The 25,051-nt window shown below is 39.1% G+C and overlaps 1 protein-coding gene across 2 annotated transcripts in view; it reads right to left on the bottom strand.

Moving 5' to 3' along the window:
• The window catches only part of Farsb (phenylalanyl-tRNA synthetase subunit beta), a 65,776-nt gene that overhangs the window by 25,284 nt on the left and 15,441 nt on the right, over positions 1-25,051 (bottom strand). For both annotated transcript variants that reach the window (XM_034497641.2, XM_034497642.2), the window contains 10 exons: positions 24,450-24,600; positions 23,050-23,158; positions 21,213-21,283; positions 19,946-20,007; positions 18,979-19,030; positions 14,989-15,050; positions 14,556-14,763; positions 14,035-14,115; positions 10,435-10,527; positions 6,300-6,417 (listed from right to left, as the gene is read on the bottom strand). In XM_034497641.2, the coding sequence (XP_034353532.1) occupies positions 6,300-6,417; positions 10,435-10,527; positions 14,035-14,115; positions 14,556-14,763; positions 14,989-15,050; positions 18,979-19,030; positions 19,946-20,007; positions 21,213-21,283; positions 23,050-23,158; positions 24,450-24,600 (1,007 nt within the window). The remainder of the gene's footprint in view (positions 1-6,299; positions 6,418-10,434; positions 10,528-14,034; positions 14,116-14,555; positions 14,764-14,988; positions 15,051-18,978; positions 19,031-19,945; positions 20,008-21,212; positions 21,284-23,049; positions 23,159-24,449; positions 24,601-25,051) is intronic.

Here is a 25,051-nt window from a genome sequence, read left to right as displayed (position 1 = left end):
GAGGCCAGTCTTACATAGAAGTTCCGACCAAGCCAGATGTATCTGTTTTAAGAAAAAGAAAGAAGAAAGAGGCGAACAGGAAGAAAGAAAATGGCATAGTGAAATCCATTTTATACGTATAATTAATATGTGCAATACAGTGTCATATGCAACATATATTTATACATATAGACATAACTATATGCTGGGTATGTTGACTCATGTGAGCCTGTAAGTAGGATGTGAGTTTGAAGATAGTGTCACACAGCAAGACCTGTCTCAAAGCCAACCAAATCAAAACAAAAAAGAAAAAAAAAATCAGTTAAAAATTTTAGAAAATAATTTACTAAATTATCAAATACTTAAATGTATATTCCTAGGTATTGACAACTTGTTATTTCTAAAAACAAGTATTTGTACCAGGGAAAATGATACTCATTTAAAGACATACTGTAGGAAAAGTCTCATAGCAATCCACTCACGCTCACTCTGCTTCCATATGGTAGAATATTATGGAACTGTTAAAAGTGAGATCAAGAGTATGCATTCAGATAGGTTAGATTGAGTGTAACCACATCTGTGCAAACTATAAGACTATCACTTTCTTTGTAACTGCACATGGAAATGTAACATGGCCGTAGATATACACAAGGACTGGCAGGGAATTAATTCTAGGTGTGGAATGACTGATAAGTTGTAGATCTTATTTTTTTTTTAATTAAACAAAAGACCAAAATTCTTAAATCAATAATAGATATTCATAAAAGCTTAAGAATATTAAAAATATATGTTCAATTATTTTAAAAAAAGCAACAGCTTTCCTAAAATGCTTTTATATGGCAGTACCAAAGTACAGAATTGTCTTTTAAAATGATGCTGAAAAGCCAAGAAACAAATGTGAAAAGAAATCTCTAAAATTCTCAATGCATACAGGGGAAAAAAAAAAAAAAAAAATATATATATATATATATATATATATATATATATATATATATATATTCCTGAGGGTTGGCTTTTATTTTGTTAACATAAACCTGGAATGGATTTTTATCTATTAAAAAAATACTGTACTGGATGCATGACAGGGCACATTATACTCATGTTAGCAGATCTTAACTCTGTGGAACCAAGCACACTAAAATAACTTTCTATATTAAAAATGATATATTTACTCAGCTAAGATGCCATCTCATATGCGAAGGATGCTACTTCAAAAACTGTTAACGTCAGCTTCCTTACACCCATGTTTTTTGAATTATTAATTAGGAATTCTACATGCCAAAAAATATAAAATGGTGAAATTAAATTAATCCAGACTGATGACATAAGCCCTCTTCAGAAAGCTGCATTCCACATGTGGATGTGGGATAACCTATTATCTGAGGCTCCAGAATTGATGGATAGTGTCTCAGAAGATAGGTATTCACAAGCTTATAATAAAATCTTCTTGAGTCTTCATCGAGCACAGGTATACCAAAAATTATAAAGACCTGACCCTTACTTCCCTCATTTATGTCTATTTTTTGTCGTCCTGGAGATCGAACCTAAGGCCTTATGCATATCCCTATGTTTAAAGTTCTGTAACACACGGCAGATAAACACTAACATCCGCGTGTGCATGCATTTGTAAGAATAGTATGCCGAGGAAACAACCCATGCAAAGACCAAACCATTATGTTCTGTGGCAGCCATGCTCAAGGGAGGAAGAAGAAACAAAACTCTGAAACAGATCTTGCAATTAAAGGCTTAAAACATAAATTCTTTACTTCCACATCCACTTAGGAAGGGTAAAAAGAAACAGACGGTCCTCTCACTTAGAGACAGGTCTGGGACAATGTGAAAGTTTGGGAACTATTTAACTGTAACCTGGAGGCAGGGGGAATGGAGTTCAAAGCAGGAACCACTCTGGAAGATGGAGGAAGGTCTGAGTAAGTCAAAAGCTTTATGTGAGAGCTCTAACCCACTGCACTTAGTACAGCAATGACCAAGTCCAAACCTTCTGAACTGCTGTTGCTGAAACCATGAGTAGGTGACTAAGATGCACATCAGGCTGACCCTTGGATGAGCAGGTCCTGCTGGTCTGATCCTGATAATATAAATTCCCGAAACCCTTTACAGAGCCAAGCTCACGCACATCCTTAGGTTCCTGCTCCTTTTAGACTTGCCCATCCTTGACCCAGAGATCCGGTTTCTCTTGCATTTCAGTGAGATTGTAGGCATAGTGGCAGCTTCCATGAGCACCGAGGGAGGAACTGTGACTGCAGGACTCAACTATGTTTAAAAAGTGGGAAGGCTGGATTCTGCAAAATGAGCTAGCTTTTCCAGACAGGCAGTCTTTTGCTCATCCCTGAAGTTTTTTTGGCTTTTAAAAATATTTTGTTTACAGTTTGGTCATTCCTGACATTGAAATGAATGAGCTATTAACATCTGAAATCAGCCAGTAACTTTCACAGCAGCCTGGCATGCTCTCTACTGTTACCCTTCCTGCTACAAAACTGAATAACTTAGCCTAGGGCAGAGTCTGTACTCAGTTTCATGTTCCAAAAACACATGCCACTCTGTCCAACAAAAGGGATAAATCAGCTTAGTCTCGAGTCATGACTAATTTTTAAAAGTGTTACAGCAGCTTCGGATCTTGAGGCTCAACAAATGCAGTGGCTGGCTCAGCCTCAAACAAGCCAAATGGGCCTGACCTACAGTGGACGTCTTAATGCTTGAAAAGTGCGCCTGACTTGGTTTCAGAACTGGCAGCCCGACAGCCTCATTCATCATGATGGCCAGTGAGAGGAGTGCACACTAGAGTAAAATGTCTGATTAGGTCAAGCAGGAAAATAGGAGTTGTCTTTTGCCTGCTTTCAGAAGAACTTGGGTCAAACAGGAAAACATGGAAATTCAGATTCCATTTTTGTTTTCATTTTGGAAGCTATGAGGCTTAGGAGTGCTAGGATTTTCTCGGCATTGCAGAATGAGTTACTGGCAGTCATAGCTCCATTCTCTGCATTCCCAGGGTACTTTGCATAGTCACTCCACATGGAACATGGATACGCTGGGTGGCCAGTGAGCTCCAGGGTTCTGCCAGTCTCTGCCTCCCTAGTCTTGGTAAGACAGACACATGCTGCCACGCCTGGTTTTTCACACAGGTGCTGGGGAATCTGAACTCAGCTCTTCATACATATGTGGCAAGTGCTCTCTTATATCCTAAAGTCGTTTCTAGTTTTCGGTCACCATGGTTAACTAGACCACTTGGTTCGAGCTTGCCACATATCTCCACTTTTTTTTAACCCCATAAATTTGGAGACTGCTCACTAAAGAGATTTGGGAAATTTCATTATTAATTAGAAAATCCCTCTATCATTTATTTTTTGGTGGTTTCAACTTTATTATTCAAAGTTTCATTTAGGAACACATGGCTAAAATACATCTAAGAGAGAGGTGACTTCTAATTTGTCACTTAAAAATAGTAAATTACTCAAATAAAGCTTTCTGTGATTTATTGATTTATTTATTTATTAATGCTATTCCAGTGTAGGGTTTTTTTTTTTTTTTTTTTTTTTTGGTTTTTCAAGACAGTGTTTCTCTGTGTAGCCCTGATTGTCCTGGAACTCACTCTGTAGACCAGGCTGGCCACGAACTCAGAAATCCGCCTGCCTCTGCCTCCCAAGTGCTGGGATTAAAGGCGTGCGCCACCACCGCCCGGCCAGTGTAGTTTTTACCCTGCAGACTTTGATAGAATTAATGCTGAGGAACTCCCAGGCAGGCGGCTTTGCACCCGATTTTGGTATTCTTTGGCAGAGTGCAGCACAGCATTTCTTCCAGAGCCAGTATCACCCAGATCCACTTAGGTCTGAATGTCGTCTTTCGATCCTGGTGAGCCTTAGTATCAAGACCAAAAGCAGGTGGCTGCCCCAAAGAGAAGGAGCAGTCTCACTGTCAAGCCTGTGGGTCTAAGGGCAGCTTTGCTCTCCAGGTCACCTTTCACTATGACTGTACCTACCAGGCCTCTGCCCAGGCTCTCAGCTCACACTGCAACAGCAGCAATGGGATCTTCCAGTGCAGGGTGGGATTTATTTTTAAAAGTAAAGACTTACATTAGTATGGTTTGTGTTTCTCATAAGGGGAAAAAAAACCCTCAAAAGAAAAAAATTCAACAACACCAAGTCCCTTAAAGGTTAGGATAAAAAAATCAAATCCCATCATCTCAGCAAAGCACAGGGACACTGTTGGCCACCCTGGGCTTTTAAGCACTACGGCAGAAAATGGACATGGCCCGGGCCAGCGGCATCTGGCCCTGGGACAGCCAGCACCCTAACAAGAACAGCAGTCATCACTTACTATGTGAGTAAAACTTTCCAAATGCAGTTTCACTGGATCCTTACTACTGCTAATGAAGCAAGTGTTGTCATTACCCCATTGTACAGATGAGAAAACAGCCACAGAGTTCAAATAAACTGTGCACCACAGAAAACATGACTAAAACCCACGCCTTATGGATGCAGTCTGCAGAACCCAGACTCGCTGCTGCCTCCCTACAGATGCTGTAAGACCCTTTCCTGTAGGCCAGATGACTAGGAAGGATCCACATGTACTTATTTAGAATACCGCATCAGAAAAGTTTTTGTTATGAAATAAAATCCAGGCCCACCTAAACAGAAAACATACTCTATTTCAACAAAAGGAAACATGTTTTCAAGATCGTAGACTCAGTGAGTAATTTAACTTCCATTCATTTTTCAAATGCTATTGATACGATAAAAAATATTAAAGAAAATAAGCCAATGCAAGACAAAGAGGGATCAGACGGAAACAAACCATGGAGAAATCAATGGATAGTTTCAACTAGGACAGGCACGGAGTTCTCCCCAATGAGAAAAAGCACAACAGAAATACAAATGTCTGAGCTAAAACAAACAATAATAAAACCCAGCTCAGGCACGTGCACCTAGGGCTGAAACATGACAATGCACTGCTCCATGGCTATATCCTAACTCTACAGTAAATGTGGTAAGCAGGGCCGCCCCTCACTCTTCCCCTACAGCCTGTGAGTACACCCAGCCTTGAAAGGCCATTAAGGAGCCCTGTCAGTGACCTTAAGGGACTCACTGCTGAAAGAATATTACACAACTTTTGAGGAAACAGTAGTTACCTTAATCCTGCACTTATAATTATGAGCACGTCATAGAGATCAAGATAGTATGAGGCTCAGAGAATAAATGTGGAAAGAAACAGCCAACGTTAGCAGGTCAGTGCCACCCTGCACCCTAAGTATCTACACCAATGGAAAACTGAGCAAATCCTCAACACTCTTTATAGCTGATACTATTCTAGCTTTTAGTATAGGTTTGTCACGTCAGAAGAATTCTACAGACTACAACCTGGAGTTAAGAACCACTCATAAGGAAGGCTGCCAGCCAAGGGGTCACTTGAGGCACTGCTCACTGAGGGGCCACAGCACTTATGGGGCTAGACAATTGAACTTGCGCTTGCATTAGAAAGACTGACTTCCAGGAAAATCAGGCTTCCAAAATTCACATTTATTGAATAATCATGCATTCCAAGTGTTAGAACAAAAAACCTGCTATACTAAGTACTTTGACCTTAAGTACTTCAAAGGGAAAAATTAGAAAACACATTCATAATCACTGTTCCAATAATGCTGAGCAATCAAAGCCTCACCATAAAACCATGCCACAAATGACAAACGTCACAGGGGAGCAAAGAAAAGTTTCGGAGTGCTCTGGGGACCTTCCATTCTTCCTTCCTCCCCCTGGCCCCCAAGGCTGGTACTGAGGTGAGCTCAGGGGCCATGCATGCTCCTGTCACAAACTACCACTGAACCATATTCCCTGCCTTTTCTGGAGCTTTTTCAGGTGATGTTTAAGTAGAGCTCCTCATAATTACTAAATTTTTGATGAAAATGTGCTTTCCATTCCAGGAAGCAAGAGACACAGCCACCAAAGCCCAGGCTCTGGTAGGATGCAGACTCCAATAATTAATCATTATAAGAAATTTAAGAAACAACAAGAGGGGGCCTGGAACACTTACATAGGATATTTGATAAGAAGTTTGACAACGATTTTATTTAATAACAAACAACACAGCTGTGATAGGGCTTAATTTTACAATTACCAACTTAAGGATGCTCTGGTAGTGATGCACTAACTCAGATTTACATTAAAATACTATGAGGAGGGTGGTAGCAATATGGAAGAAAGAAACTGACTGCATGTACAGGATTAAGCATGCTAACATCTCTAAACAGCTGAAATTCACACAATAAAAAATGCTATGTATGCAAATTCGAGGTAGCTCATCACTCTTACCTTTGCTAGAATCTTTTACTACAATGTCAGAGATTTCAAACAATTTGAGAGGAAGGGGCATCTTCCGGTTTGCCGCAATGGTCTTCAGAAGGCCAGGAAGAAGGGTAGTGCGCGCCACCTACAGGCAAAGATGGGAATTCACACTGACTCAAGAACTGACAGACTCTGGAGAAAAGGAGACAAAGCAGGTCAGCTTCCTGCTTTCAAGGAAAACTTTTGGGAAGGGCCATGTCTTTTTATTTTTAAATTCTCAAGTCCAGTTCACTAAAAGAACTGAAAATATTCTCCATTCCAAATTAACAAAATAAGCACCGATAAATGTAATTTATACTGTGAGAAACAAATATAACGATTATTCCTATCTAAAGATTGGCTATTCCATTATAATTCTTAAAATTAAATTGAGTTTTCAAGGTTGTACACATACAAATTTTTTATATTCTGTCTTCTTTCACAAAGTAATTGAAATAGTCCAGGCTGAACTCCCAAATGCTCACATTCAGCCTACACTTGGTTCTTACATGCTTTAAGCTAACTGGCACAATCACTCTTACATCAATTTTTCACTTCATAATTGACTTTTACTTACTATTTTCTGTTTTCTCATCCATTTATAGTAAATGTAAAATAGATAGATGATATAGATGAGAGAGAGAGAGAGAGAGAGAGAGAGAGAGAGTAAGTAAATATGGATGTAGTTTTCTGATCCTGACAGTGAGAATTTTGAGTTCAAGGCTAGCTTGGGCAACATCATTTAAAGCCCGTCTGAGCTGCCTATCAAGATCCTGTGTCTTGCCCACCATGGGGGTGCACACAGAATCTGGCACTTGGGAGGCTGAGGCAAGAGGAAGGCTGTCATGTGCTCACAATCAATCTGAGAGATACAGTGAGTACTGGGCTAGCAAGACTATCTCTCAAACAGAAGCAAAGTGGTTTCCTTATATTTAGCTGTTAAATCTGCTTTTTAGTTCTTGCACTCTAGTTCCCTCCGTTCTACAAAGGATGTATTCCTAGATTGGAAACCAAGTCCCATACATTTGTACCCATGATAACAGTGTACACCCTGGGCACAGTCAGAGACCAGTTATGACTAATAGCACACGGTAATAAAGGTTAGTCAACACAATCTCTTTTCAAGATACCTTATATTAATATAGAGCTTAGCAATCTTGTTATATTGTTTTTGGGGTCTTGAGTTTTTTTACCTCGTAAGTTAGATATTTTCAACTTTTAAAGGAAGTATTTACTGTTTGACCTATCAACCCTGTGGGTTCCAGGATCAAATGCAGGCTGTGAGCCTTTCTGGTCAACATGCACTGAGCCAACTTGCAAGCTCAAGCGTCTCTAACTAGATGTGCATGTCGTAATCTCAGCCCCTGCAGGCAGAGGCTTCACAACAGCTTGAAGCCCACCTGAACTAACTAAGTGACTTAGGGTTTCTATTGCTGTGATAAACACTGTAACCAAAGCAACTTGGGATGGACAGGGTTTATTTCATTTTACTATTCCAGTTAATACCCCACTGTTGAGAGAAATCAATACTTTAATTCAAGCAGAACAGGAATCTAGATGCAAGAACTAAAGCAGAAGCCATAGCTGAGTGCTGCTTATAGCTTGTTCCTCATGGCTAGCTCATGCCTTTTTGTAGCACCTAGAACCACCAGCCCAGGAGCGGCACCACCCACAGTGAACTAGGCCCTCTTCCATTAATTATCAAGAGAAAGCACCATAGGCTTTCCCGCAGGCCAATCTGCAATCTGGTGGGAACATTTTCTCCACTGAAGATCCAAAACAAAAAAAAGCTCTAAATTCTTTCTTAAGTTTGTCATTCTCCTTAGTAGTGCTAAATATCCACACTTACCAATGGTTTTTGTACACATAACCCTTATTTGCTTAGTTCAAATCCATCAGCAACATAAAAATTTTGAATCTGTCAAACTTCCAGATCTAAGTACTCATCTGAGAAATATAGGAGACCACTAAGATAAATTCAGTCAAATCCTAAATGTTGAATGCCTGTAGAACAAAGGGCCCGTATTTAAAAAAAAAAAAAAAAAAAAAAAAAAAAAAAAAAAAATGAAATAAAGGAGGTGTTCAAGAAAGATGACACGGTGCAGAGTGAATGATGGACTAATAACCTACAGACTATGCTTAAGAAATCAGTCAACTCTAATGTATAACCTCAAGGGAATCCTAACCAAAAAGAAAAAGACAGCTGGGAACATTTACACAGTGACAGGCATTTGAAGACCTACTTAATATTACTGTTAACCTGGGGACAAGTGAGAATACTTGTCCCCAGTAAGAATAATCTTGTTTATAATAATTGCAATAAAAATTTACATATTTTCCTAAGTAGTATTTTCTCCTGCCCATTCTATAACACATCTACTGTCAAAGAAGAACACAAGTTAAGAATTACATAGAAAAAGAACATGCTTGTACTCAAATTATAAGCCACTTTCCATTTAATTTAACCATAATAAGTACAAACCTGTACTTAGTGATGCATTAGTAATGGCAGAATGGCTAGGTAAAGCAGGGGTAACACAGAAACTGTCAACTCTAAAGGACTCTTGAGAATGTTAAGCCACAGCCATGTACAGAGGCAGCTGAGGCACTTCTGATCTGCTTCCCCTCTGTTTATATAGAGTAGAGCAGGCAGGACAAACTCGGAGGAATATAACAGCTACAGAAATCTTGAGAAATCAAAATTTGTGTCACACTTAATAAATGAAACTGAAGTAGGGGGATACATTTAACATAAACAAGTAAAAATCCACTCCTATTCAATGAAAATATGTTATGAATAAATATTAGTATTCCTCATTTGTTATACAGTAGGTAGTTCTATAGATAAAACTCAGAATTTTTTAAGTGTAAACATTTCCAGGGCCTATAGGATTTTCCAAAAACTAACCCACCATGTACCTTTTACACATGTAAGAACCAAGGTCCACAGAAATTATTACAGACCACTGCTGAGGTTTGCTCCACACTAGGGTCAAGTTTCCTAAAGCCAGATTCTTTGGTTCAAAGATTTTTCAAACATGTGGGACTGCATATGCAAGAAAGAAAGCCAGAGTTCACAAACATAGGAAGAAGGACAGCTCGAGCCAGCTGTTAGCAAAGCTGTTATAACTTGAAATGCACGTCTACAGCTAACATCCTAGTCCATACTCTGAATCATATAACATGGACTGCTACTGCAGGACTGTTCCATTTAAGTCTTCCTAAACTCTGTAAGAAACTGCCAATAAACTCAAGAGAACAATGAAAGACAGAGAGCACTCATCAGAAACTGGCAGGATGGCTTACGGAGAGACACGAAGTGCATTTTATAATCCATCTACTACAAATGAATGGGAAGAGAGGACACTGAGAATTTTAAGTAAATATCAATTATGATGTGAAAAACAGTGCAGATTTAATCTGGGATTGCACTGGTAACCAGAAAGTAAATATCAAAACAGGTAAGGGTGGCTGAGCCAGCAAAATCAACGCATGTAACAACTAAGAAGAGGTTGAATGTGAGCACAAGAAGTCCAGCCTGAAGTATGAAATGAGTTTCAGGTCAGTCTGGGCTACAGTGTAAGACACAATCTCAAAGACAGAAATAATAATAATAATAATAATAATAATAATAATAATAATAATAATAATGATAATAATAATAATAAATATTATATACTTTTTTTTTTTTTTTTTTTTGGTTTTTTGAGACAGGGTTTCTTTGTATAGCCCTGGCTGTCCTGGAGCTCACTCTGTAGACCAGGCTGGCCTCAAACTCAGAAATCCGCCTGCCTCTGCCTCCCAAGTGCTGGGATTAAAGGCGTGCACCACCACCGCCCGGCCTATTATATACTTTTAAATAAGCTAACTGCACAGTCTGGTTAATAATTAATAGTACATTTGTCTACCAAGCACAAGGCTCTGGGTTCAATACTAATACATACACAGAGAAAGAAAGAGAGACAGAGGGGAAAGGGGACCAACTCCAAATTATCTAAGGAAAGTTCATTAACGTGTTCTAAGGATTCACTCCTGAGGTATAATAACTGAAGACAGCTTCCCTAAGTCATTTACCACAAACGACTTTTACCCCAGTTCTTATTTATCTACTTAAAATTCTCACCTGGAACTCGGCGGTTTTGGGATTACTTATGTGGACTGCCTTTGTTGCAGAGATATCCAAGCCAAGTTTATCAGCAATATCTTCTTGGGAGCACTAAAAACACATAAAATAGATTAGTACAGGGCAATGCCTAACTCAAAGTTTAAAAGTATTTAATGCTATCACTCAGTTTGCTCTATGGAATCTAGTAAGTTAATAATAACGTAAGAATTTGATCTAATAAGTTTAATAATTAATAACTCATCACTTGTAGTTCACCTAGTTTAGGCTCACAGAAGATGCAATTAACTATGAATAGCTCTCTATGAGGAGTTGTAGCCACAACAGGAGCTACTTAACGTCTCCTGTAGAGGTGCGGGTTCAGTCCACACCCAGGTCCTGTCTGTACTAGGTCCCCACTTCCCTTTCCCATCTACACCCCAAATTCCTCCGTTTTCTGAGCATTATACTTTTACCTGCCTTAAGGTAAAATCATGTGCCAGCACCACACACAGCAAACCCAAGGCTCTACTTAAGTGACTGCCCTTTAGCTCTTCCATAAAAGTATCTCTAGTGGGACCAGAAAGAGAGTCCCCAGGGCTTTCTGGTTACCAGTGCAATCCCAGATTAAATCTGCACTGACTTGGGGCAGAAGTGTGCAACTAGGAGACTTCCCATGGCTGAACTCTGCTCAGTGTTCTTTGAAATACTGCCACTGAACTTCCCCCGTGCATAACCATGTAACTCCTAGGAACAGAGAAACTACTCGGTTCTTACCCACATGCGGAGTATAGAACAAGAGGTACATGTTAGAGCAGAACTCACTGTTAGATCCAACAAATCTAACAAGAATCAACATTTAGAGATACTGGATGTCCAATGCCTGACAGAGTGCTAAAACATAATAAAATGAAAAATAATCAATTGGTGCCATCAGGTTACTGAGTCCTCTCTAACTTTAGGACAATATTGCTCACTGAACTGCTCTAAAGGCATCCTGAAGTAGTGAGTCTTTACAGCACTAAAGAGTGATGACACCTGCTGGCTGCCAGGCACTGCACCAGGAGCTGAGAGAAGGTAAACAGCCAGCTCACCTGAGGGGAATTTTGTCTTCACTGCATGCTAATGCCTGCCCTAGCAACTCCTGCCTTAGCTTACCTGAGGCCAGACTGGCAGGGAACTTATCATCCTACCTCAGGCTCCCAAGTGTTGGTCTTATATTTATATATGTGCTGGTATGCATCCCCATACCCAACTCTGCCATATTTCTTAAAAGGCTACTAAATTCTATCAGAACAGAGCCCCACACAGCTGCTGTGCTAGAGGGAAAGCCTACACCATACTACAATTGCCACTTTCTGCAGAGCAGAGGCGAGTTTTGCTACAGGATTTAAATACATTGTGATCAATTAATGTGAAATGTATTTACATGATGCTACCCACTCTCAAGCACAGCTACTTCTGTCTGGGTGAAAGAAAAACGCTTTCCAGTGTATCTGGATGACCCTGTGCTTCACAATAGTGATGGAAAAAAAGACAGACAATCGGAAACAGTTTTCATTAAGCGTTCCTGAAGTTGACAGTAGCTCAGGCCCAGGAAGGCAGATGTTCTTAAATACCAACATTTATGTGTCTACTATGTTAGGAATATAACATATATCAAACCCATAATCATAACTGGGCTGTGGTGGTGCACACCTTTAACCTGAGCACTCAGGAGGCAGAGGCAGGTAGACGCTGAGTTTGAGGCTAGCCTGGTCTACAGAGTGAGTTCCATCGCACAGCTAGGGCTATGTAGAAAAACCTTCTCTTAAATAAATAAATAGCCCATATAAATAAATAATAAATTATAAGTGTTACTCTTAAGGTTAAAGTAGGCATTTTGTTCTAAAATGAGTCAATTTATTGAAGACGATATTACAACTAGTATGCAGTGCTAGTAAAAAATCATAATGTTGGAAAGTGAACTGCTCATTAAGAAGTCAAGGAGCACCTTTTGAAGACTGACTGCCACTCCTATACAAACTGGATATGGTAATACAGACCAGCAATGTGAAGATCTATTTATAAAAAAGACAACTTTATAGATGTTTAAATTTTAATGATTTATTTTATGCATATAGGTGTTTTGTCTGCATGAGTGCATGGTGCCTACAGAAGCCAGAAGAGGCCATCAGATGCCCTGAGCCTGGAGTTAGACCCTACAAGCCACCATGTGGGTACTGGAGCTTGAACCTGAGCAGTGTGCTCAGCTGCTCAGTCACACATTTATGTTCATTGTCTAGGAGAAAAGGAGTGAGGAGCTGGAGTGTGTGGAGCTCACAAGCTCTGGCTCCTAACAGGTCCGAGCTGGAATCTTGGGCATGTGCCTGTGGCTGTATGGGGGATGGAGGGACTGAGAGAAGTTACTCTGACTGCTGTGGAAGACAGAACACTCCTGAGAAGAACTGGTATCATGTGCACACAGCTATTAGTGCAGAGGAACCCCTCCCTGCACAGCAGCCTCCAGCAGGAGGCAGCTTATGTACTTCTGCAAGATACATGGGACTCAATTACAAAATCACAAAGCACCAACAGAGGTGGTAAGAAGTACAAGCCAAGGTTGTAACTGCAGTTAGTTTGGGGAAGAAAACCAGAGTCACAAGTAGAGAGGAGCACTTGAGTGCTTACTTTGTATTTATAAAGTTGATATCCTTCAGAATGAGAATATGTTGATTCCTACTGTCACTTAATATACTTTAAAAAACAAACGCATTTCTCAATGTTAAGTTTTATATTTCAACGTGTATAAAATGGTGACTGCTCACAACGGAAACAAAACATCTGTATATGGATGGCATGGGACTCTAAGTTCAGCATACACAAGATGAGACCAGGGTCAAGCAGTAGCCACCCAAAGCCTTGATTCTCATCATGACTCTGCTGTGTGCAGTATGTCAGCTTCTCGTCTTCTTTCAGTTTCAAGCTTCCTCCTGGGTGCAGTGCATGCTAACAAGTCCTGACACACAACAGTCCCATAACTACTCTAAAGGTGCAGTCTAGGCACCACAGGTACCCTCTGCCAGGGAAACCCAAGAGCTGCACACACACTTCTTTCAGTGGTCAGCCTGAGGAGGGGGAGGGGAGTTCCTTCTGATTCTGTAGTAACATTCATTTCCTGATTTAGGCCTTTTATGTCAGCTTTTCAACTCAAAGCAAATGTTTGTAAACGTGTTCAAAGACAAAGAAATAAGTCTAATATGGAACAGTTCCCAAGACCCTAACCAGGGTGATTATCTAGTGGGTACAGCCACAACCAAATTAAGACCAAATATTCCAACCTAGCAAATCTTTTTATGAAATTCATTGTGTGCCTTCTACACTTACATCAGATATAAAGCACGTGGTCATTTCACTGGGACTTTTTGTTTGTAGGCCTTCATGGTCTTCTATGACTACAAAAAGAATCACTCTCAATCTTTCTTTACTGGAAACTGTATGATGTCAAGTGACAAAGTTTCCTTTTTAGAATCTGTAAGTTTCAGCAGTCTAGACTATAAATTCAAATAAGGAATCATACAATACACAATTCAGGGATTTCAAAGAAATACTCAGCTGGACAGAAGTAAGCTGAAGACATACCAGAGCAAAAGTCAGTGCTTCGGTGAAGCCAGCAGCAGCCATGTCAAGTCTGAGGAGCTCTGTGAGCTTGTTGAGAGGAAACTGAGGGAAGAGCAACACACCATGACATCTCCCCGCTTTGTTTTCTTAAACAGATTTATCTGGAACATACCATTACAAGGAAACAAACTCCCCCCTGACTAGCACACTGCTACCATCACCATTACACTATCCAACAGCCTTCCACCCCACCTCTCCCACATGGCATTTGCCTTCAGGTCCAAGGAAAGAAAATGAATCTTAGAGTCAACCAGAGCTTCACACTGGAAACCCATCCTTCACAGAGCTAGTAACCACAGGCTCTCAACTCATTCTAATCATCTGGGCATCTGTTCTGAATCCTTCCCTATAACAAACGCCTCTCATAGCAAAGTACATCCAAATGCTATTTAATTCCCAGGTCCTGTTTGTCTCAGAGCCTTCCTGGCATTCAGTAATCAGTTGCTAACAATAGGAGTGTTTATTCAAGGGTGCAATCTTACTTGATTAGCTATGGTGTATGTTTTCGGCAGAGTCATCTGAATGTTGTTATAGCCATAAGCGATAGCTGCATCCTCCACAATGTCACATGCATGGATGACATCAGCTCTGGTCGGAGGAATTTCAACCTCAATCTGATTGCCATCACCTATGACTTCTGACTTTAGACACATCCTAGTCAGGAGCTTGGCAAGATTTGCAGGAGTTTCTCTAAAAAAAACAATGCCCAAGCCATTAGCTTCACTAGAGTATGTAAAACATGCTTATATTATGCTTTAAGATAGGTTTCTACCTGAAATAGTAACCTTTCTTAGTTCTGCTAGGTATCAAATATCCTACCATACTATCAAGCACTTTCAAAAAAAAAAAAACTCACTGTATACTTTATGCTACAATTCATCTTCTGTCTCACCATAAATAAGTTTCAAAGCATACCTGATTCCAACTTTCTTGTTAATTAAATCGGCTCTCACCATCTCCTTTCTGTAAGGCAGCTCCTGAGAGAGAAAGTTTGACATCAATCAATCATCCCCCATCAGATGCCGCTTTCTAGTCTGTCTCCTTCACTCAGCTGTTGCAGCTTTAACCTAGCCAAGAGACTGTTCCTAGGGCCACACACTGAAATAAACCTGAGGTCTTTAAACATGATAATCATTTGTTACATCTGACTCATATATGAATAGTCTATGTCCTAAATAATTCTTTAATGCTTGGGTCAGCCAGATGGCTCAATGGGTAAAGGAGCTTGCTGCAAGTCTGATGTCCTGAGTTCAATCCCCAGGACCCACATGATAGAAGGAGAGAAGGGTCTCCTGCACACAGTCCAGTGACTTCCACTTCAGTGCTGTAGTTCACACACTCTAAATAAATGCAATCTATTACTGAACCTAGGATCTTATGTTTTACTAGGTAAATCCTCTACCACTGAGCTAAATAAATACCCAAAACCTATGATTAATTTTTTTTAAAGAGCAAATTTCTTTGTTATCATTTCCCAAGTGGAAAAATACTATAATGTCCCCAGATCTGCCTAACAATCTGCTCCAAAAGACAGTAAAAGTGGGTGAGAATACTTCATAAATTGGCATTGGCTCTCCTTCAAATGGTACATAACCTTACTTTAGTAAGCGAAAATGCACATACATTAAAAAAAAAAAAAAAAAGTGGCTCTCCACCACTTTTGGAAACAGCTTATAAACACTAATCCAAATTACCCTCACTGTGTACACGTTAATGACGATGTGCATGCATAAAATAATGAAGGCACAGACAGAGTCTAATGCCAAAGCTCACACTGCTTAGCACTTATCGTCTAAACCTTACTCCGTTCTATAAAGCAGCATGTCTAGTGAAAGACAACAATTTCCATTCACAGTGTTTGTTAAAATCCTGTATTTCATATAAGGAAAAAGTACCCTCCTTTGGGGTGTTCTGCTCTGTGGACCTCAGAGCTGTTCAAGGATAAGTTTAAGAGAAAAGAAAAAAAAAAAAAAAAAAAACCTCACAAATACCCAGCACTCCTTTTCAGAAAGCCCACTATTTTAAATTTACAAAAGTACTCTATAACATATAAATGCTTTCATGAGACTGTCTACATGGGGAAAAGCAAACAAAATTTTAAAGCCATTTCTCTTCCTCTTTATAAAAATATATAGTTTTACTGAGGCTTGACAATTCCTCACATTAAAAAAAAGAAAAGAAACTTCGAAAAAAAAGAATCTTCGACGGAGAGAAGGCTCAGTGGCTTCCACAGAACCCAAGTTAATTCCCAGTACCTATGTGATAGCTCACAACCGTTAACTCCAGTTCCAGGAGAGCATATGCCCTCTTCTGGCCTCTGGAGGCGCTACATGCACACGGTGCGCACTTATACACACAGGAAGAAAACTTATACACATAATACTTAAAATATTTTAAAAAAGAACCTTTCTTCTAATCAGACATTTAAATAAATCATTACAAAGTTGTGCACACCTGGGTCACAGCACTGAGGGCTGAAGCAGGAGGCTCATGAATTTAATACCAGTCTGGCTACATTCATTTTTGGTCTTGAAAAGCAAACTAAAAAGCAACCACAAATTCTTCTTTTGTCCACATATATCACCTTGGAATGCAACACTGCATTTACCCAACAGATAGATGGAACCTATTTCTCCACCTCAACAATTCCCTCAAATCCAGCCATAGGGCTGGATACCCTGCTGGGACATCACTGGACTTGCTCCCTTAGTGCAGGTAGCCCTGAACATCACCTTTAAAGAAACTTTAGCCGTTTTTTGTCCCTCATCGCCACAACACTCCAGTAGTTGCTACTCCCTGAACTCCCCCTGACACCCACAAGGCTATGTCTCAGTGAAAGCTGGGCTTGCATCTTCCTTCTTCCTTTCTTTCTCTCTCTCCTTCCTTTCCTTTCCTTCCTTCCTTTCTTCTTGTTTTTGTCTGTTATAACTAACAATCACTATTAATTGCAAATCAAGTAAAAGTATGGTTCTGTAATATAGTCCTTGCCTCCCATTTGTGGTACCTTGGGTTCTAGCCACAACATAAAAAGCCCAAACAAAAACTACAAAATCTCTAAACCCATATAGAAGCTGACACTAATTTCAGCTATATGGTTACATACTCATTTTTTCCATGATAATCTAGAATAGGAGGCTGGTCAGTGAAATGCCTCAGTTGGGCAGAAGTGCTTTTCTGCACAAGCCTGGCAACTCAAGTTCTATCCCCAGAATCCACATAAAGCAGATGGAAAGAATGACTCCACAAAGTTGTCCTCTGGCCTCCAGGGGTACAGCAGACATCACCACGTGCACACACACATAAACACACTACTAATAGTAAAATTTTTTAAAGATGTACACACGAGGGCTTACGAACACATACACACACACACACACAATACTAATAGCAATTTTTTTTTTAAAAGAATACTATGCTAAACACTAATGTTTCTAGGAAGGGTAACATTTGTATCTTAACAGACCTTATCATACTTTCAAAACTACTTTATTGTCAGGAAGGAAACAGAGAAAGGTACTTCCCACAAATTCTAATGTAGCGGGACATCTTCCCACTATAGTTGTATAAAGCTCAGCGATTGGGCTGTATGAGAGCTAGGCAGAGTGAGGAGTCAGAAAGAGAAGAGAAGAGGAGGAAGAAGAGGAGCTAAGCAAAGAAGGAGATATGTAGAAGCCATGGAGAACCACATATGTGGCAGAGCCATCTCCCATACTAGCGTCCAGTGGGCGGCAGGACTGGTGCTTCTAGTCGGCCTGAGCTGCGGCAGAGGCAACAAGCCAGATTGGGTGCCTCTGTATTAAATACTAACCACAACAGTCTAATGACTTAAGTTTCTGATGCCCGCATAGGAGGAGACAATCAAGTTCTATAAACTATGCAGAACATAGTCACACACAAATACATACAATTTAGGTGCAGGACAGCTCAGGGGTTAAGAGTACTGGACCCAGGTTCTGTTCCCAGCACCCACACAGCAGCTCACAACCCTCTAGAACTCCTGTTCCAGAGATCCTGTGCCCTCCTCTGGCCTCCTTCAACACCAACCTACAGCACACATGATGCATAGACATACATACAGGAAAAATACTCAGATACTTAAAATTTTTAAAAAATTAGTTAAAGAAATTTTATGTTCTGATTCACTTTACAAATGATAAGAGGAAAAAAGAAAAGCAAAGGAATGCAAGTTGATCAGAGAATGGTGTCACTGATCAGAATCACAGCTACATGATTTGACACTGTCATTTAACACTTTAATGTGGATGTGGTGGCATACTTTAGTTCTTGGGGAGAGAGGCAGGAGGATCATGAATTCAAAAAGTAGCTTTAGCTACACAGTGAATTCCAGGACAGCCTCAGTTACAAAACAAGAACCTATCTGAAAAGTAACCAGAAATAAATTAAGAATAATACTAGTTTGGATGTTTTCTACCAAGACCCCATACTTAACATTAACTGTGCTTACTTCTCAACCAGTCTGAACAAACTTAGAATTATTCTACAGTAACAGCCTTCGGCAATTATGGATGCAAATGTGAACATCCTAACTAGATTTACAGAACTGAGTAACCACAAAAGTAACCACTTAGTTAACTAGTTAATAACAAGACAGGTCACAGAATTATGATGCTATGTAATACACTGTGAGACAAGTACAGTCAGGCTCCTGCACTTAAATCTGTAACACTTATTAACAGACAACCTATTAAACACTTCCAGGCCTCTAGATCTCCCCACAGAAAGGCAGCACACCACCCACCCTCAAAAGGTTATTGAGAACTGAATCCTCCATAAGACATGGTGCAGTACGCGTTGCAAGGAACAGGTGAATTAATTAGCAGAAAGAAGCCAACACTCAACAGCCACTAGCACTACCAGTACTACCGCCATCTTTTAAGAACTTACTGGAAAGGTACTTGATTTTCCATTAGGAGAAACTACTTCAGCTGCTTCAACTCTTTAAAAAAAAAAAAAAAAAACAAAAGAAGAAGAAGAATAAAGTCAGAAATAAAATGTTTATGAAGATAAATGAGCTATAGATTCTTAAAATGCATATGACTAATAACTATTCTGTTTTATAACTACAGCCTCAACTTGTTCGACCTCTCACATCCTAGCATCATTGTCTTGACCAATCTTCCTAGATACACTAGATACAATATTATTCTACCATTCCAGGTCCTAAAGCTCCCTCCCATGTCCCTTACTCCCAGTGTGTAAAGTGTGCATCCTGCATGGACTCTTTGTGCTGATGTTCACCTAAGCTTTACCAGGATATTATAGTGAAAGACAGAGTTAATGCTTACATCCCTGAAATGCAAATTATAAAAAACAAGAAATCTGGTACAGCCTATATAACTTCAGTCATTTTTATTATTATATATTTATGAATTATAACTGAGTCTAGAATAAGCTGATGCTAACATATAGTAAGGACATACACCTTTTTTATACACTTCTACACCTGTTTAGCTATGCCTCCATCTTTACATCCTCTACATCCAGTCCTTAAATACTATTTAAATATCACTGCCTCCGTGAGGCCTTGCCAGACTGATCTTACAAACACCAGACTACTGCCAGGAGATTGACCACTTGTTTAGAGCTATGTCATCTCCCCGGCTGTGTTCAGCCTACAGGAACCACATTTGAACCCATGTACTGACAGACCTTAGTGGTATTCCCTGAAACTTCTGCCCAAGCTAAACATAAGCCTCATAAGGATTTTTTTAAAGAGTTATTTATTGTGTATGAATGTTTTGCCTGCACATATATATGTACACTACATACATTACAAAAATTAGTACAGGGAGGGAGGCCTTAGACCCTTGGCTTCGGGGCATAGACAAATGATGGTGCTGAGTGAACTTACGTAAACTGATTTTCACAGTGTTCACTGAACATGGTGACAATAATGTCAAGCACAATTTTTGCCTGCAAAAGGAAAAATACAAATATTATGGTAATTTATAAGTATATTCTCATTCAATTCTACCATAATGAATATTTACTATAACTTAGTCTTCAGACATCTAATAATGAACCCTTACATACACATTCTAAGAAAGGAAATAGAATAAAAATGTAGGAGCAGGCTCACTCTTATCTTCAGGTGTTCTCTATTTATGCAGCTCTCTGAGAGTTACAATCCATGACTGAGACAAATCGTTTAGTTCCCCCATCCCAACTCTGGATTATGAGGTTTCAAGAGAGACAAATGGCTAGTTACTGGAGTCAATGTTATCAATTTCATAAGTCTCTGGAGCCAGACTGCTGGAATCTGGCTCAACCACTTACTAACAATACTTTGGATGATCTAGTTTATTCTCTCTCCATCTCAGTCCTCTCATTGGTTAAGTGGTCATACAAAACTTTCTACCTTTGGTAGCTATAAGAATGAATGCACAAACATAAAACACATGGAACAGCCCTAGTAAGTAGTAAGGGCCACATACATTTGTCCTTAAGGTAAAACCAATCCTTCAGGGGGGCTGAAGAGATGGCTCAGTGGTTTAGAGCATTTGCTACTCTTAAAGAGCACCCAAGTTCAGTTCCCAGCACCCACAACTATCTAAGACAACTTCAGTTCCAGGAAATCTGGAGCCATTTTCTGGTTTCTACAGCGATCAGGCATGTATGTAGTCCACATATAAACATGCAGGCCAAACACTCATAGACATACAATAAATATGGATTTAAAGGTTAAATAATATATAGTAAAATCTATATCACTTTGACAGTACGTCTAAAGGCAAATATCACAGTTAAGAGATAAAAACCACATGCCTAGAACAGTTCCCATGTGGCAGCTGAAGGTGAAAGTCTCTGCAGGTCCTACTGTTGCAGGCTCTCTCTTAATTTGCCTACCTGCCCACTCTCTCGGCTTTACTCACCATGTGTAAGCACATCATGTATCATAGAACAAAACACTTTCCTAGCACTCAAATCCAACATTTATTGTAACTGAGAGTGGGACAGCCCCTGCTCTAGTTACTAGAGGACCTGTATGAAGATCAAGCTGCACATCTGCTACATATGACTGGGAGGGGGCAGGGGTTGGTCCAGCTCATGCTCACTCTTTGACTGGTGGTTCAGTTCCCACCTATTCTAACATTTTATACTTTAAAGATTTTATTTACCTTAGTGAAGTCAGTCCCTGTGCATTCAATAAATATATTCCTAGTATTTACTGTTATTTTTGAATGATCCCCTGTAAACAATAACAAAATTTCATAGATATGACATGATACAAACTACAACTTTTTAAAAAATTACATTTTAAACTCAGAAAACAATCGAAATACCTTAGAAATGATAGATAGGTTATTATTAGCCCAGGTCAATCTAGAATTCACTACATAGCTCAGGCCTCCTGTCTCAGCCTTCCAAGTACTGGGATTATAAACATAAGCCAACTCTGCCTGGTTATGGGTATGTAACATCATCTTCTTACATTCTTTTTATTTAGTGTGCATGTATGAATGTCAGAGAAACTCGTGTAGGAATAAATTCCCTCTTCCCATCACACAGGCTCCAGGGATCAAGCACAGCTCAGCAGGTGTGGAGTCAAATGCCTCTACCCTCCACTGGGCCATGCCACCAGACCTGAGATATGAGACTTTTAAGCTCCCACTGAAGTTGGAAAATAGAAATAATCCTCACTATCTTTGGACATAATCACAAACAATACCAGTACTAGGGAAGGAGAAGCAGGCAGACTTCTATGAGTTCAGGGCAAGCCTGGTCTAGACACGAGCTTTAGGACATTCAGGGCTTCGTGGAGAAACCCTGTCCCGAAATATAAATGAAGTAACAAAAATAAATAAATAAATAAATAAATAAATAAATAAATAAATAAATAAATAAGGCTTAGAAAGATTAAACTACCTGGTTACCACAAACTATGAAGCCATAAGTTAAGGTCAGTTTGGATCTAGTTAACCTGCATGTCTGCCTTCTTAACCATTCAAACTGCAAGATTCAATTTGCAATCTCAAGAGTTCTTTCTCATCTTGTGTCAACTAAACCAGTTCTGATCACCCCAAAGACACACAGCTATGGCTTGGACATCATTAAACTGAGAAAACACATTTAAACTGCTTCATAAACACTTTCTCCATAAAGTAATGAAAAGAATTAAAAGTACAAAATGAAAATAACAGTTTAGTTTATAAAACTACAAATTAAGGGTTTGAGTTCAACAAAGAGAGTTGCTGTTAATACCAAAAGATCTAAATAAAAACAAAGGAAAAAAAAAAAACCTCTCAATCCCCCCTCCCCAAGGGCCGTGCACTTGCCAATTGAGCCTGAGCTCAATCCACAGAATCTGCATGTTGGAAGGAGAGAACCAACTCTAAGAAGCTGTCCCCAGGCCTCCAAACATGCCATGGGATGCATGCTCCCACACAAGCCCAAGTATGTGCACTAACAAGACACTAAAATATGTAAAACACCAACACATCTCAAAAGAAGAGACAGAACCCAGAGTAGTATCAGAATATACTTACATATGCATACACATGTACAGTTATGAATTAAATACTCATCTTATATAATAACACAGATTATTACAAAACAATCAGCAGTTAAACTAAAGGTTTTAAGAAATATATAAAAAAAATATTAAAATAAAATCTATTGAGCTGGAGAGATGGCTTAGTGGTTGCACTTGCAAAGGATCTGGGCTCAGTTCCTAACATGACACAGCGGTTCATAGTCATCTGTAACTCCCGTTCCAGAAGGTTCAATGCTCTATTCTTGCCTCAAAAGGAACCAGGCACACATGTGGTAACAGACACACATGCAGCCAAAACATTCATATACACAAAAAATAAATTTAAAAATTTAAATAATAAAATCTACAAAAGACCTGACATTCAGATCTAAAGTCAATGACTAACTCACCCTACTGCAGTCCTACAAAAGCACTAATAGGAAGAAACTGCAAAGATCCATGTTCTTCATGAAGTAACTTACCATTTATAATTGGAGGCATTGACAGGACCACACCATTGCTGTCATAGATAACTGGATACAGAGGCTTACTTTCAATGATATGTAAATAATGTTTAAGGTGATTGTCAGTCTAGAAAAAAATGAAGTCAAACAAAAGTAATTATTTATTTCTACTATAACCAGCTGACATTAATCTGAAATTTAAAAGAAAAAAGGCAGAAAGACACCAAAAATGTTCTACATGACGAGAGGCTATAACCTTATAAACCTCACCAGTATAAATGGAATCTTAATGTCTGCATTCAGTCTCTCCTACCAGAGTGAGGTGAGAAAATGATCACTTTCCTAAAGTAAAAACAGATTTTCACTAGCACTGCCAAGTCATGACAAACAATATAAAGCCATCACAAAATTAAGAAAGATGAGTTAAGTCACTGGCAAGTCAGGACCAATGATACTATTTCTACTTGTTATTTCCAGTGTTAAGTGATGGCTGAATCCCTTCTCATTGTTGAGGCTCTAAGATGTTAACAACAGGAATAGATGTTTTGCAATGGTATTCCTCATGTACACAAAAGAGCTAAAAAAAAAAATTTTTTTTTTAAGTTTTTAATGGTTCCTTTTAAATTTTTATGTACATTAGTGTTTTGCTTGCATGCATGTCTGTGTGAGGTTGTCAGAACCTCTGGAACTGGAGTTACAGACAGTTGTGAGCTGCCATGTGGGTCCTAGGAACCAGGGTCCTCTGGAAGAACAGTCTGTGCTCTTAACCTCTGAGCCATCTCTAGCCCCTAACTTTATAATTATATAAGCATGAGTGATAATTCAATACAAATATGAAAATTAAAAAGGGATAGTTTACTTATTAGGTCTCAATTCTTATATGACACTAATAGCATCTCAGAGGTTTATTCCTTTAGTCTCAGCATTCAGGAAGCAGAGGTGGGTGATCTCCTTGAGTTCAAGGCTTACACCTAAAAGCATCTCATGATTTATTCAAAGCTATGGCACTAATGATAATGATGTTGATTATGATTGTGATGATAGTAAAACATGTATGCTAACTGCAAATTGAGAAGGGAACACATAAGTGCCTATTTTACTTTTTGTTAAAAAGAAAATCAAAAAGAATACCAAACCAGTGAGATGGCTTAGCAGGTAAAGGTACTTTCCTCTTACAAGCCAGGCAACCTGGGCTTGATCTTCAGAATCCATTCTGAAAGGAAAGAACCAACTTCCAATAGTCCTCTCATCCCTACACTGGTGTTAAGTCTACTACACATCTACACACACACACACACACACACACACACTCATTCTCACTCCACACTCTCACACAGTCACACACATACACACACACACACACACACACACACACACACAAATCACACACAAATAAATAAACCAGAAGACTTCTTTACCTTGTAAATGTTCATTAATTCACAAGCTGTATACTCCTTGGTCTTATTCAGAGGTTTGAATTTGATATCTGAAGGACGTTTTGCAGTGTAAGTAAATGGGCCTGATAAAGTGTCCAAGTCATGAGTTCCAATAGCAACCAATGTTCTTTTTCTAAAGTAAAAGAGGAAAAAGAGGAAGAAGAAATGAAAGCAAGATATCTTAATATTCTGAAGATAACACAGTTCATGTTTTTGATTTTTATTTTAAAAAAATAATATTTTATTTCCTTCAAACAGCCCATAGCTGCTTCATAACATCTTTATTGCAATATAATAAATTCTCACAATCATTAAAAATAGAACAAAAGTTAGTTAAACATTACTTCAATAGTGGAAACAAATACTTTTGCTAAGTATTGTGTTCTATGAGTCCTTAAAATTAGTTCAACATGGAGGTGCACACATATGACGTGGTTACATATAACCACACACACATATATAAATCAGATAAAATGTATAATGCAAGACAAAGCTGTGGACTTAGCTAGTTGGTAGAGCTCTTGCCTTGCATACACAAGGCCTTGAGATGGAGTCCTAGCACTGAAACAAACAAACAAACAAAA

This window comes from Arvicanthis niloticus, chromosome 3 (genome assembly GCF_011762505.2).
Source record: "Arvicanthis niloticus isolate mArvNil1 chromosome 3, mArvNil1.pat.X, whole genome shotgun sequence".
Lineage (NCBI taxonomy): Eukaryota > Metazoa > Chordata > Mammalia > Rodentia > Muridae > Arvicanthis > Arvicanthis niloticus.
This window is presented reverse-complemented; position numbering and strand designations above follow the sequence as displayed.